General features: G+C 47.5%; 1 protein-coding gene across 2 annotated transcripts in view; it reads right to left on the bottom strand.

Moving 5' to 3' along the window:
- The window catches only part of TBC1D4 (TBC1 domain family member 4), a 1,514,114-nt gene extending 1,512,889 nt beyond the window's left edge, over window positions 1-1,225 (bottom strand). For both annotated transcript variants that reach the window (XM_069639269.1, XM_069639270.1), the window contains exon 1: window positions 1,091-1,225. In XM_069639269.1, coding sequence (XP_069495370.1) covers window positions 1,091-1,099 — 9 coding nt within the window. In that variant the 5' untranslated portion in view covers window positions 1,100-1,225. The remainder of the gene's footprint in view (window positions 1-1,090) is intronic.
- Between the last annotated feature and the right edge of the window lie 13,124 nt (window positions 1,226-14,349).

Here is a 14,349-nt window from a genome sequence, read left to right as displayed (position 1 = left end):
CACATTCAATAAATAACCTATTCGGTCACCGACGTCAATAGCTAGCCAATACGTTAACCAGCCCACACGGTAACGAGCCTAAAGTCGCAAATAAGAGTCCTACTTCTGCATTAGACATGGAACGTGTCATGTATATCCAACCTTATCTAAATGTCAACCTTGCATAACAGGCAAGCGTGACATCTGACACTTCGTGCCAGAACTGGATTTTTAGGCAACACTACTTTACTTTTGCCCCCACATCAGAAGGAGCGACTCGAAAGACCAAGCTTAAAAAAAATTATAAAAAAACAGGGCTAGCGGATGGTGACACACGTGGCATGGGTTCACTTGGCAATTGGTACAGTAATTCTGCAGGGACACAAGATGGTCTGCCAAAGTCTACTCAGTGCGTGGAAAGGCTGGGTTAGATCTTTAACTGAAGACCACTAAACAAACTTATCACCCACACCCCTTCCCTGAAACAGTGACAGCTCTAAGTCTAGTGTCAAAATTAACGTGGCAATGGCTACCGAAGATATTACATAGAAATATAAAGAGCATATCCTTTCCCCGTGTTGTGGCCCATATAGGGATAATATTGCTACAAAAACAGCCTTATTGGACTGCAGCCCACAGCTTAATTTCTTGGTAGAGAGTTTGACAACAGACTGCAACTACCCCACAGCCCCTTCGCCACTCAAAATACATCAAAACGTTGGGCTGCACGAACATCCAACCAGAGGCACATTAATAAACTTAAGAGAAAAAATGCATCACATTTTGAAGCACGCATGACAATTTTAATGAAAAGACATATTCCACGCATGCATTTCGTGGCATTTCTCTTCACCACTGGCAAGGACTACAGTGCACAGGCTGCGTGAAAGGGCATCGCTTCCCCCTTATCCCATGTGCGCGATCCTACACCTCATGCATGCATGCGAGATCGAGCTGCTGGAACAAGAGACGCTGCAGCCGAAAAGCTCTGTGCACAGGCTGATCCTCTCTCCGCATGCCATGCCCTCAGCCTTGCCCAACTACCCTGGGCAGTCAGTGTCTGCATAGTGCGCCTTTCAGCCGTGCCCGTGGCGTTCAAGGAAATACTCACAGACTCCATGCTCGGCAACTTTAACAACTCCGCATCGCTCCCTCAGCACACTAGCTGCTTCCCGAGCCCCAGCAGCAACATGCAGAACAACACAGCTCACCCTGTGCAGAGCCCGAACCCGTCACGTGACGTGTTCCGTGACGACTTCAAGTAAACATCACAGAGTGCGTCTTTTATGTCACTATTCTATTTCATATGCACTCGAGGGACATCTAGTGACCGAAATAAGTAGAGCAGCAGCCACCCTTTTTAAGTGGCTGTCAGTGATGATGCAGGCAGGGAGTGAGTGCAGTACTACCCAACTAAACCCGATATCCCTGGCTTAACGATAAAGCACTGGAGCAATTCAATCCAATGGGGAGATGCAAAGGATGTTGCCAACAGAAGACTAGAGAAGAATCTAGGATAACAATGAAGATTAAAAGGGCAAATACATAATAGTTATACAGTAACAGAGCGTATTTGTGCAGAGCTCTCACGTTTCTAAGTTCCATACGTGAGAAATTCCTCCAGAATTATGGGGTTCACAAATTAACGATGGAAAAGATACAATTACAATTGCCAGAATTCCAAGAAAAAACAGGAATGCATTGCTTTTTTGGGGAATGGCACTGGGGAACCTGAGAGCTCTGTTAATCACAGGCAGCTCTAAGAAAAAGGACCCAGTGTGCAAAAATGACAGAGTGCCTCAGGTGGGCGTGTCATGGAGGCGGAGCTTAGAGTGGTTGGGTTTGCAAAATGATCAACTTTAGGGACAAATGCTACTTTTTTTAACGCTGTGATTTTTAGTTTTCTGTGCTGGGGGTGCTGCCTCTAGCTAGAGATATCTGGGCCTCCTCGCCAGGTTTTGCTGTCAATGGTGGTAATATTGAAAGATCAAGCCTGAAGCTAATGTTGGAACTTATAGAGGGGCGTGGCCTAAGAACCATGAGAGAGGACGCGTTCCGAAGAGTCTCTGCGGATCCTGAAACATCCTGAAGCACGAAACTATCAACATTGAGGCATCTGCGCCACAAAATAATACCACGGACATCGGAACATGAGGGGAACAACATGAGCGCACTTTCATAAAGATCAGAGCACCAGAACTGCCAATGCGCCATTCCGCAACCACGGAGCTCCCCCACTCGGACGGGCATAAAATGGCGGCTGCCCTGAGACAAAGGACCCTGCCGTGAGGTTGGCAAAAAGAAGGAAACGAAACAGAGCAGCGACCCAAGCCTGCTGTGTGCGGGCCCCACAACACACAGAACGAAACAGATTGCAGAAGACACTATTTATGTGCAAAAGACTAGCAGGCTGCGGATGATGCCAAGCCCCCGGTTCGGAAGGCGGAAAAGTGAAACGAGGCATGGTGGCCCCAAGCCTCTGCAACGCAGAGCTGAGCAGATCCCCATGAACAACTGAAGCACTGCGGCCGAAGGAATAGGTGGCCAAGAGGTGTCCCGGCATTGGACCAAGTATGCGGCGAGGCCGAAGTTGATGGTGGTAACAACAGAGTCTGCCACAGGACGAGAGGAGTAGGTGACAAGGACGTGAAGCGGCACACACTGAACCCTGAGGACAAGAAGCAGAAGAGCCGACAAGACTCCCTGAGCCGCCGCGAACAAAGGAAGATAGAGTATCCGACACAGGCGAGCCGGCTGGAAGAGAGGAGAGTTCCAAGCTAATGCGGCCGCTTCACACACGAAGAGGGGGAAGATACAAAGTATCCACTGGCTAAAGGCGAGGAACGCACTGTAGCGGGCGCTTGGAAAAGGGAAGCCAAACACCCATGGGGGTAAGCCCTGACTTAAGAACTGAAAAAGGTGGTGCAAAGCGGTGTGACACTGCTAGGATCCCGCACTGCTCGGGAAGCTTCCACAGACAGGGCTAGTACAACGAATATTGAGGAAGCTCCCCACCCACCATTGGTAACCCGCATATAGACAGAGCCAACAAGGATATTTACCCACGGAAGAAAGTTAATGGACAACTCGCATTAAAGCGAAGGGGGCCTCACAGCACGCACGGCAGGCAATGCCATCACTATCACTGAAAAATCCAGGTGTGAGGGTGCAGACAAGAGACAAGCACCAATAAAACACTGGGAAGGACAGGTGTAGGAATATACATAGGAAGTCTGCGCTATCACGTAACATGCGGAGGAGAACGTGCACCACCATTGAGTGGCCCATGGACAAGGGAGACAAACAATCAGACAGCCCGAAAGATAGGATGAGGCCTCAATAAAAACAGCACAACAGCAAGAGGCAGCAATAGCACCAAGACAACGGACAGCAGTGATAACGCACAGGAAGAGCACTGGTGCGGAGGGTGGAGCAATACACAAACCACGACCACACCATCTGTGGCCAAAGATGGGGCACCACAGTGGGGAAGCGGAAGTGCGCAGTGATAGACACAACAGGATTGGAAGTGTGGTGGCGCCGAAGGCACATGCAGCCATAAAGCAGGTGCCCAGATAACATCCAGGCAGACCAGATCGACGACCACAGCACCAGTAGTGACTGGTGAGAAACACACGTGCCCAGTGATGACATCCAAGGTGAGCAAACAAAAGGGGAAGCAACAGACGATGGAGGATTTCACCAAGCCAACTCAAGCAGAGGAGGTGGTGAGACCGAAAAAGCAAGAGGGCCAAGGTGGAGAACCCCCGGGACGGAACAACCAACCCATCTTGTGTTAGGCAGAATCCTATGCAGTTCCCTTAAGGAGCACTACAGAAGATTAAGACTACAGGTATATGCAATAAATCCCCTTTGGTATCAGTCTGTACCACACAGATTTAGTTGGTAGCTGTGGCTGAGCAGTCGGACGTATCTCAAGAGGGAGATGAGCAGTATTCAGGGTTTACACAATAGGACTACAATACTATGGAACAAGGAAACACTGACCAAAGCTTTGTTTTAAAAAGAATATATATATTTATTTTACACACTCTGATGTTCACACACAAATCACTATTAATAAAGCAAGTTAAAACAGTCAAGAAAAGTATACACATCTCCCAATTTAAATTGTAGACAAGTTTGAGCAAGAGTGAAAACTGAGCAAAACGAATAAAAGGTATGGTCCTTTAAATTGCGGTCGTGGTGGACGGGTGCCTGGCTAACCGGTCTCCGAGTGCAGGGCACTGGCGATTCGACCAAGGCAGGTCCTGGAAGGCAATTGGTGAACTGGTTGGCCCCAACAGCTCAAGGGAAGAAGACTTTTGTAGGCGAAGATCTTCGAGTCGTTGGAGAAAAGTGGTGAGGATCTGCAGCAGGGCTTCACCGGTGGTTCAGTCGTTGCAGATGTCTTCAGCTTCTCTCCTCTTCAGGTTTCTAGTTCCAGTGGCGATGTCTTGTCCTCCATCCTCAGGACCCTGCTATTATGCAGCAAGACCCCCATTCATACAGCCTAGCTGTCACTCACACAGTGGTGTGGCTCTCCTGGCAGGAGAGCCCCGCAGCCTATCAGGGCAGAGTGCGACTTGGGTTGCATTGGCAACCCTGTCCAGGGTGCTTATTCCCCCTCCCACACATCCTGTCTACCCCAGACTCAGTGGCGCCGAGAGGAGGGCTTCTATGCAGAAGCCCACCAAAAGGACGAACAAAGGATCCCCGACCTGGGTTAGGATTTCAGAGAAAGACACGAGAAAGAAATATTATTAAAGTTCTGGCAAAAAAAAACACCAGATTAAAGTTAATATCAAAATAAACCGGCGGTACGTTAGAGGCTGTCAGTAAAAGTAGTAGCCTCGATCAATGGTAAAATCCCATAGGGAAATATTTGCGGTCGAATATTTACGGTAGTAACCATTGCCACCAGCCAGAAACTTTGGAGAGAGGGACTGTACGGTACCCTCTTGAAAATAAACACCAGGGAAAAACTATTAACCCTTTCCAGTACTTCCATAGTAAGATGGGTTGTACTGGTTTAGTTCATAATTATTGACTAGTAAATTCAATGGGGACTTTACATGCCCTGAGAGAGAGTAGTCAGTACCAGGGTATGGAGTCTATGTTTGGGGGTCACTATGACACCCCTGTGTCACTGCACTGAGGGTGCTGTGTAACACACATGTTAAAAAGATGATTCCTATGAGGGTGAGGAAAACCCCATAGGTCATAAGCACACAAGATAGCTTAAAACACACACTAGCAATCTGTCTAAGAGTGGGAAAAAAGAGTCTCGCTCTTAGCAGGAGGAAAAAAATAAACCCTTCAAATCCAGCAAAGCTGCTGGGGGACTCTACAGGTAAGGGACATTAGCCTTAGAAGAGAATTCTCCCTAACATCTCGAATGCCATAGCAGAGCTAAAATCCTCATGGGAAAGCAAACTGGACAGAGCTATGGCTGATCTGAAAGCTTTGCTTGAACTGAAAATTGACAAGGTGTGTGTGGATGTCAACCTCCTGCGTCAGGACATACGAAAGCTTGCAGATCTAGACGGGAGCTCCATCTCAACACGTCCTTACATCGCGTGCTGAGGCCACGCCCCCCCATGACAACCGGCATAATATATATTACTGTACATGCGTGAGCGAGGATCCACATTTCAATGTGGCACGCGCATGTGCAATTTTCGAAAACTGTCCGTACAGGGCATTAGATCAAGTGCGGACTCATAGAGGGCTGATCCACGCAGATCCATGTTGTCCAGCTTGGATTTCCTGATGGAAGAATGCAATGTCTGTACTCCCGACATATTTACAATGTTGGAAACAAAAAGGAAAGTAAAGTAAAAACCGCCTGTATTGCCGGATGGTGTAAGAAAGATAGATAGGGTAGTAGAAATCGGTCACCATGGTGCTGATTACGAGGTGGAGGACACGCCTATAGCTGTCTTGAGCAGCATGATACGTAGTGAATAGACTGCAGGCGGTGCAGCCAATATATATGTGTGTATAGAATCTGGATGTTCCACAACGCATTTTAGAAAACTTGGACCACGTGAATAGAAGGGCTGGAAGTATGGTGCAGTAGAAGAAAACAGCTGGCATTGAAGGAAGATTCGAGAAGGCTTCTCTGGCCCGGTGTCAAGGGTTGGGGCAGCCAAGAAACTAGTTATCTATTCGAGAAGATACAATGAACGTGAGAAGCGAGATGAGCTCCTTTTGAGGTGTAATGGAAAAACACTAGAAGTGCCAGGTTTTATTCATTTAATAGTGTTAAATACAAAGACGGAGCTCAAAACACGATCTCCTGTCACATGGTCACGTTGAAAATAGACTTTGGGCAGCTGCACTGAGACCAGAAGATAAGACCAAGGTCACACTCCCTTTTATTCTCAGGCACAGTGATCCTTTGCAAGGCAGAGTTCAAAGGACTAATTGAATGGCAGACAGTTGGAGTGATGATGGATTTTGGGCTAATTGGTTGGGGAGGTATGGTCAAGTCCAAACCTCCAGCACCTGGGGTACCAGCATGTGTGCTGCTAGTGAGTGGAATATTCCAGAAGGGCACAAGCATACCAACCAATTGTAGAGGGCCACATAGAAAAGAGCCCTATAGTTTGAAAGCCAATGAAACGTGAATTTACACAACACGGAAGATGACTTGCAGTGGGGTGGGCATAGCTGTCCGCATGACTGTGGGGACCCAATCAAACTCCTGTTCCCCATACCATAGAAAGTATACCTAGATGTTCCCCAGAGACCAACCACAATCCAACGTAGGTGTCCTTATTTTGCCACATAGTATGACGTCACGTATGACAGTTTTTTACTATATAATTGTGTTTTTCATGGATATCGTAGAGAGAATGCTTGTGCGGCATCCGTTGATGCCCGTTGTCAATAAAACAGCTAAAGATTTGCCAACTTCCTGAGTCGGTCTAATTATTGGTGCGAGAGCAAGATCTGCATCCCCATCCATCCTATAGAGCGCCACCTCTCTTAAAGGGCCTATGGATTCACCTCATTGTGATAAAACTGAGTGAACTCTGAAGTTGGCAAATGTGAACCTGACTGAGAGATGCCTGCAATGAATAGTTGTTGGAAAAGACAGTGGGCCTCATTACAAGTTTGCCTGTCTGGTAGTCATGGTGCCGGTAAGCTATGGGCGCCATTACTACCAGACCGGCAAACTATGAGTTCTGCTCGTGGGTGCCTTTGGGGCCGCCACCCGCAAGCAGAGCATGTCTGATGCACTGCCACTATTCACAAATGGTGCCAGTGCATCCGGCTTCCCCATTCCCATTGAGCCCTCCAGGGAAAGGATGGTACACAGGAGCAACCAATGCACATAAGTAATCTATCTGTAACAAGTAAGCCATCAGCTTATAGGCACTATTGGACCTTGATTTTCCCTATTTTAGGGGTGAAGGCCCTGATTTGACTCCTCTCTTCCCCGAGGCCAGAGATTCATAGATTAAATAATGCTGGTGTCAAAAAACGGATACCTGTAACAGACCTCTTAAAGTTGGAATTTCCTGTGACAACAGACCACTATTATTTGGCCGTACTCACACACATAATCTCTCATGCAAATCCACAGTTCGGCCACGAATATCATTGGGGATACCCCATTTTGGTAATTTCCACCATGATCTATCTCTATTGACCATGCCAAAGACAACTGTTAAATCTATGAATGCTGCATGGATTATTCTGCCTCCTTTCCATTCAGTTTGATATGATATGGCATTTATAACACGCCTATAAACAGGTGTTTCAAGACGCGACGAGGCAAGGGAGGGGGAACAGAGGGAAGAGAAAGACAACGATCTTACTAGGCCAGGTGACATTGAGATTGCGCAAGTGCAGGGGAGGGAGGAAGGTAAAGGGGAAGGGGTGGGGGCAGTGCAATACATAGGATCAACAGAAGAATAAATCAAATAAACAAAACAATAGGTAAAAGTGCGGCCAACTTGTGGCAAGTGCAGGGGTAAGAGCAGACATCAAGTGTCAAGAGCTGGGGGGGACTGTAGGGATACAAAACATCCCCCAAGTGCAGGGGTTGCCCGGGAGGCAGTGCAGGTGTGCAGCTGGTGGGGGAAGGGACCTGGGCACGAGATCAGAGGGTTGCCAGGGGACAGGTGCAGTTTCAGTCAGGTGTTCAGCCGGGGAGAGGAGGAGTGAAAGCAGAAGCAAAGAGGAAGGTATTGAGGTGTTTCCGGAACTGGAGATCGTTCTCCTCAAGTTTCAGGGAGGCAGGGGGGGCTGTTCCAGAGGGAGGCCCCTGCCGAAAAAAGAGATCTACCACCAACGCTTTGCCTGGAGAAGCGACTGACCCAGAGGCCGTCTGCAGCGAGTCCTGGTGGCCCGGGATATACTTGGCTGTACAGCCTCATTGCCAGATGATGAGTCAGAGGGAGTCAGAAAGGCAGGGCATCAGTGATGGGTGTGGATTGATGAGACAGACATGAATGCTAGTACTTTTTGATGACAATGCTGTCTCATGAACATGGTGGCGGCCATAGCATGGTGCACACATGCCTGTGTCAGGGATGCTGTGCAGGTGCATGTGTGGTGTGCCTGCATGATGTGTGTAGTGGTTCTTGCATGCTGTACTTTGTGTTTCCCGGTTAGGGGGTTATGGGTGTGGCACACAAGCTGTATGATATGGTGTTGTGGCTGGTTTTGACATGGATGTGTTACACTTGTCACTGCTGCCTATGAAACTTAATGCGTCAGTGATGATTTTGCGGGAGGGGCTGTGGTGGATGGGACGAGTGAGCCACATTTATCATTGATGTGTGCGGCAGGTCATTTGCTGGTGGTGGAGGCACTTGCCACTGAGGAGACTTAAGGCCTGTGCTAGCACGGCGGTGAAGACACAAGTTGCGCTGTGACAGGGGAATGTGTGTCTGAGTGCCAGCAGGTGCATCTTGTGAGGGTGATACAGAGGGCCTGTGTAATGGTGAATGTGTGAGTGGTGTATGAATGAGGTCTGGGTGCAAGCTCTATGTGGATGTGTGCATCCAGGTTGAAAGGGGGGACCACCAGCTGGGCTGTACTAGTGTTGGGCATGACATACTTGACATGTTTGCCTACTCTATTGTATACAGTGTGGTCAAGGTGGATGTTCCGACATTGGGATTACGGGTACTCACCAGCCTCTTCCAATGTCACCGCTCTGGCCTCTGCTCCACCAACTCCCTTCAATAGCCTTGAGGTGCAGTATGCTACTACAGGTCTCCTCCCATGGCTACAGGTGGATGGGAGATGCAGGCCTGTCTTTTGTGGCAATGCCCTGGGTGTGCTGGGCCAACAGGAGGTTTTGTACCCTCAGAGGAAGGTCGTCCCACCTTTTGTGGCAGTCCCGGACAGTTTGGGGTGTTGTTCCGACTGCCATGACCTCCTGGGCCACCTCCTCCCAGATTGCTTTCTTGCACAACTATGCCTGCCTTCTGAGGTCGCTGCTGAATAGTTCGTCTGCATGCTTGACTAGGGTATATGCCAGAATGTTTAATTCAGCCTCGCTGAAGCATGGCTTGCTCCTCTGGGTTGCAGGTACCCTTGCAGACATGTCTCCTGCTGATATGTGCTTGTGATGTGGCCGTCACTCCTGTGCACAGAGGATTGCAATGGATTGTCTTTTATTAATGGCCTCAGGTCAATTTCCGGTTCCGGCGAACACGTTCTTTCCGGTCACCATAATAACGTCACCGTTGTTACCGGTGCCGGTGAGTCCGGTAGCGTGGCGCCAGGTTTGGGGTCACTGGCACCGCTAACACTGTTGACCGCTATCAACTTTTGATTCCGGCAGCAGTGCTTCACAGACACGGTTGCACTGGCATGCCGTTAATTGCAATTAATTTTTTACCGCCAAACTTGTAATGAGGCCCAATGACTCTGAAATGCTTGGCCTTAGATGGGATGTTACAAAATATTGTTGCAGGATTTGGAACTAAAGGAAACTCAACTTTGACTACATTGTTTAGGGGGTAAAGGTCCTGTATGAATCTCCACAACCTCCCCACCGTTGATTTTCTCACTGGGTATACAGCCGTCTTACATGTAGAATTGGATGGTACCAATATTCCTTGCTTCATTAAAGTGGAAATGGTCTCAAATATACCTTCGTCCGCCTCTCTTGGTATGGGGCATTGCTTTGCACTTGGCAAAAAAGGCTCCTGGTTTAAGTTTGATTTTAACTTCTCCTACTCCTTTTAATAGCCCCACGTCATATGGACTTGTGGTCCATAAAATATTTTGGTACTTTCTCTTAATCTTCCTGGAGAAAAGACTGTCTTTTTTACCAGCACCATTCTCTGCTGTATTTCTCTATTCTCTACTTTCATCCAATAAGTGAGACGAATGAAACATACTAACTCATCATCTGAGTACTCATCCTTAAACAGTTCCTCGTCTGTCAGATCTTTCAACCTGTATCCTTTATTGAGGGCTATCACTATTCTCCATCCTCTTCCCTCATCATCTGTCCCATGAAGAAGAACCCTTTCCTCTCTGACCGCTGCTGCTTCTAACTATAAGGGGATAATCTGCCCTTCTTCATCATCCATAGGGATTTCTGGTCTAAACAAAAACTCATCAGGTAGTCTCAATAGCTTACCTATCAACCTGGGTAATCATGATAATAAAACAGTTACTCCACACAAAAATACTTCTGGGTCCAAGGGGACCCATCATGATGCCTTCCTGCCTTTAAAGGCTAATATAAGCTCTCTCACATTCTTATAATGTATGCCTGGGGTGGAAGTGGAACACACTATTCCTTCGTCTGTAAAATATATAGTCATGCTAAGTTTCATCATTAAGTCACGCCCTAATTTAACTGACGTCTGCCTAGAATAAAATAACAGCATCAACATGTCATGTTCTCCTATAGAGATTGGTAATTCGTCCCTGAAAGGAACAAAACTCATGCCCCCAGAGAATCCCTGCGCATTCATGGCAATACCTGACACTGGGTATTTTCCTTCATGGACACAGGAACAAGTTGCTCCAGTGTCTACAAGAAATGAAAATATCTTGCCTCCTATCATCATCTTGACTCTTGATTCCACTTGAGGGTCTCGTGTCACAGATAGTACTGAACACATCAGGTCGCTCTGTGGGCCGGCTGCCCTATTGTGGATATACATTAATCCGTGTACATGTGAAAGGATGTCCTCCGACCACAGTCCTACTCCCTAATTTGGGTGCAGGTGCTTGCTGGACTCTTTGTGGTACCATAGTCTCTTGTGTCTGCGCTTGCAGGGGTTGTACTTGTTGTTTTTGCATGGGCACTTGCTATGATTGTCCTTGTGACGGTTGCATTTGTAATGGCACTTGCTGTATTTGCTGTGGTTGCAACACATATGTCTGAGTATGCGTGTGATCTTGGCCATAATAGTCCTGCGAATCTGTATTATGTTGCGGAACATAGCCCTTCCCCCCCCTCTTGGAGCTTGCCAATTTTGCTGTATGCCTCCGCTGCTTCTACATGTCCTGGCTATGTGTCCAATTCTTTCGCAATTCAGCATTGTTATGGCTGTCTGCCATTAAATCCTCCTCTTCCCTGAGGGTTTTGAAATTCACCTCGTCCTCCTCCTCTAGACCCATGTTCTCTCCCTCTTGGCCAAACATTGTACCCGCTCTGATCTTTGGGATACACTGTGTTGTTCTGCTGTTTGTATCTCCTGTGTCACCTGTAAGGAACTCCATGGTGGCAACAGTAAAGACAGACACAAGCGATCACAGTTCAAGGGTGTTTATTAAACTGTATAATGGGTGAGAAAAATGCCTAATCTAAACTTAAATCTAAGATGGGAGCAACCTACGACCATCAAATAATAATAAAGCAGACCTAGGGGCGTCTTGTCAAACAAAAAGGGCCTATACTATAATAAAACTATTGCCAATCCTTACAACTAAGTTACAAAATAGTGTGGGACAATGTTCTCAAGAAAAGAAAGACGTGTTCACCAAATGATATGTCAGGATGGTATGGCTGGGTCTCTGAGCACAGCACACTTCTGGGCTTCGCCAGCACGCGGTTACAGCTTATTCCAATGATGCCAGGGCCTTCCTGGGCCAAATCTCTTTCCAGCAAAAGTATCTTGCCTTAGAAGGCCAGCTGTACTGAAACAATAAACAAAACTAAATTTCCTTTGGTAATCTTTTCACGTGGGCCGATTGCCCTTTGCCCTTGGATCCCCCTCAGCCGGGCTCTGATCCTTCTTGCAACGTTGGCCTCCTTCAATCGGTTTCATTACAGCCTTTCACTCAAAACATAACACATGACAGTCTCACTGGGCCTCATTACAATACTGGCGGTTGCTGTGCCTGTAATACAGGCACGGCTGCCGCCGGTATCATTTTTTTCTGGTGCCCAGGAATGGGCAATTACCGGGTCATTATGGCCTTGCCGGACCCGGTAATCGCCCATTCCCAGGCGCCGGAAAATATTCTTCCCCATTCCCATTGAGCCCTTCCAACTTTAAGAGGTCTGTTACAGGTATCTGTTTTTTGACACCAGCATTATTTAATCTATGAATCTCTGGCCTCGGGGAAGAGAGGAGTCAAATCAGGGCCTTCACCCCTAAAATTGGGCAAATCAAGGTCCAATAGTGCCTATAAGCTGATGGCTTACTTGTTACAGATAGATTACTGATGTGCATTGGTTGCTCCTGTGTACCATCCTTTCCCTCTGCTGTTTTCTTCACTGAAGGGTAGAGCTCACTGGGGTGAGGACACAAACATGAGGTTTCCATTTCTCCATGACACACACCTTACAAGCATGCACATTCCCCATTGTTCTGTTTTACTACTAACCAAACTCTGTGTCCGGCTAACCTGCCCTCCTTCCCCTGCATCACCACACTAACCACTAACCATGATCTGCTCCTTTCCACAATGCATCCCTCACTGCCACTTCTACTCCTACTCATTCTCCCTTTACTTCTTTCTCACTACGTGTGGGTCCTTTCCCCCTCACCTCCTCCATGCGATTTTCTTCTTCATCCAATCATGCTCCAGCCATTCACCCCATCCACAAAAGATATCTTGTCCGACTTAACTACTCTAATCACATCTCTCTCTCTAGTCTTCCTCTCAAGACACCATACTCTCCTCTTCTTGCACCTACAACTCTTACATTCAGGCTCTGGAATGCCCAATCTATTTGTGCTAAATCCTCCTTTGTAACTAACCATATTCATAGTGCCATTCCCCTGCTTACAGCCAAGGGAATCACGCAGCCATGGATCAACCTCCACGATTCCGTTACCCTTGCTACCATAAACAATGACTCGGCCAATTCCTCTAAAAAAAAAACAACACAGGGAATTGGCATTGGCTAATGATTAAAAAAAAAGGGCTCACCCTCTGCCCTCTCTTCTACCATCTGACTTTCCACGCCCGTCCTTTGAATTCACTACCTCCCAACCCTCTCATTTGAATTCACTACCTCCCAACCCTCTCACCGTCATTTTAATTCATCAGCTGCAAAGCCCTCAACTCCTCTGATCTAGCCCTCCTGCTTCTTGACTGAATTTCCACTGTAGGGCCTATACCCATCACTGAAAACTTCAACATCCCCATTATCTCACCGACCAACTGGAACTTGACCCCTTCCTGTATGACCACTTCCTTAACTCACTACACAAATATCCCACTCATTCCAAGGGCAAATCACTTGACTAGGCTCCTCAATTCCCCCTTCTAATTTCTCCATTGACATCTTCCCGTCTAACTACTCTATCCTTCCCTTCAGGTATGGTCATTCCCCTGCTTATCTCCCTCTTTTCACCTTCCCCATCGCTGAGCACAAATTTACAACCAACTTTTTCACCATCTACCTAGCCCAAGTCAGGTTCTTACATGCTCATCCCCAGGCTTCCTCCATTGAAAAGGCCTTCTCTGACTTCAACCAGGCTTTCACTTCCCTTATGATCATCGCTATCCCTCTCCTACCTTAATTCCTTCCACCCATCACCCATAAGCCATCACAAACAATGGTGCAAGGGCTGCAAATCCCCTCTTCTTCTCGCTTACAATAATGTTCTCCTTTACTACTGTCCTTGACTTGGCCAAATCTGCCTACTTCACCGATCTAGGTATTACTCTCTGACCCCATAATTGCTCCTGACATTGTACAAGCCATAATGTCCCTACATCCCCTCATACATCCTCTCTTTCCCTGTCCTCTAATGAATTTGCCCAATACTTCTCACCTAGAAATTGCAAACATTTGGGACACCCTATCCACTGTCTTCCTCCCTCGCTGGCTTCCTCCTCCTCCCCCACCACCTAGCTCCACGTCTCCCACCTTCACTCCTTCTAAACTCCCCTGCTGAACTGGCACCAATCAGAAGGACTGCCAAC

Source organism: Ambystoma mexicanum, chromosome 7q (assembly GCF_040938575.1).
Source record: "Ambystoma mexicanum isolate Mex_15411 chromosome 7q, UKY_AmexF1_1, whole genome shotgun sequence".
NCBI classification, from domain to species: Eukaryota; Metazoa; Chordata; class Amphibia; order Caudata; family Ambystomatidae; genus Ambystoma; species Ambystoma mexicanum.
The sequence above is the reverse complement of the archived record's forward strand: the minus strand, read 5'-3'. Positions and strand labels throughout refer to the sequence as shown.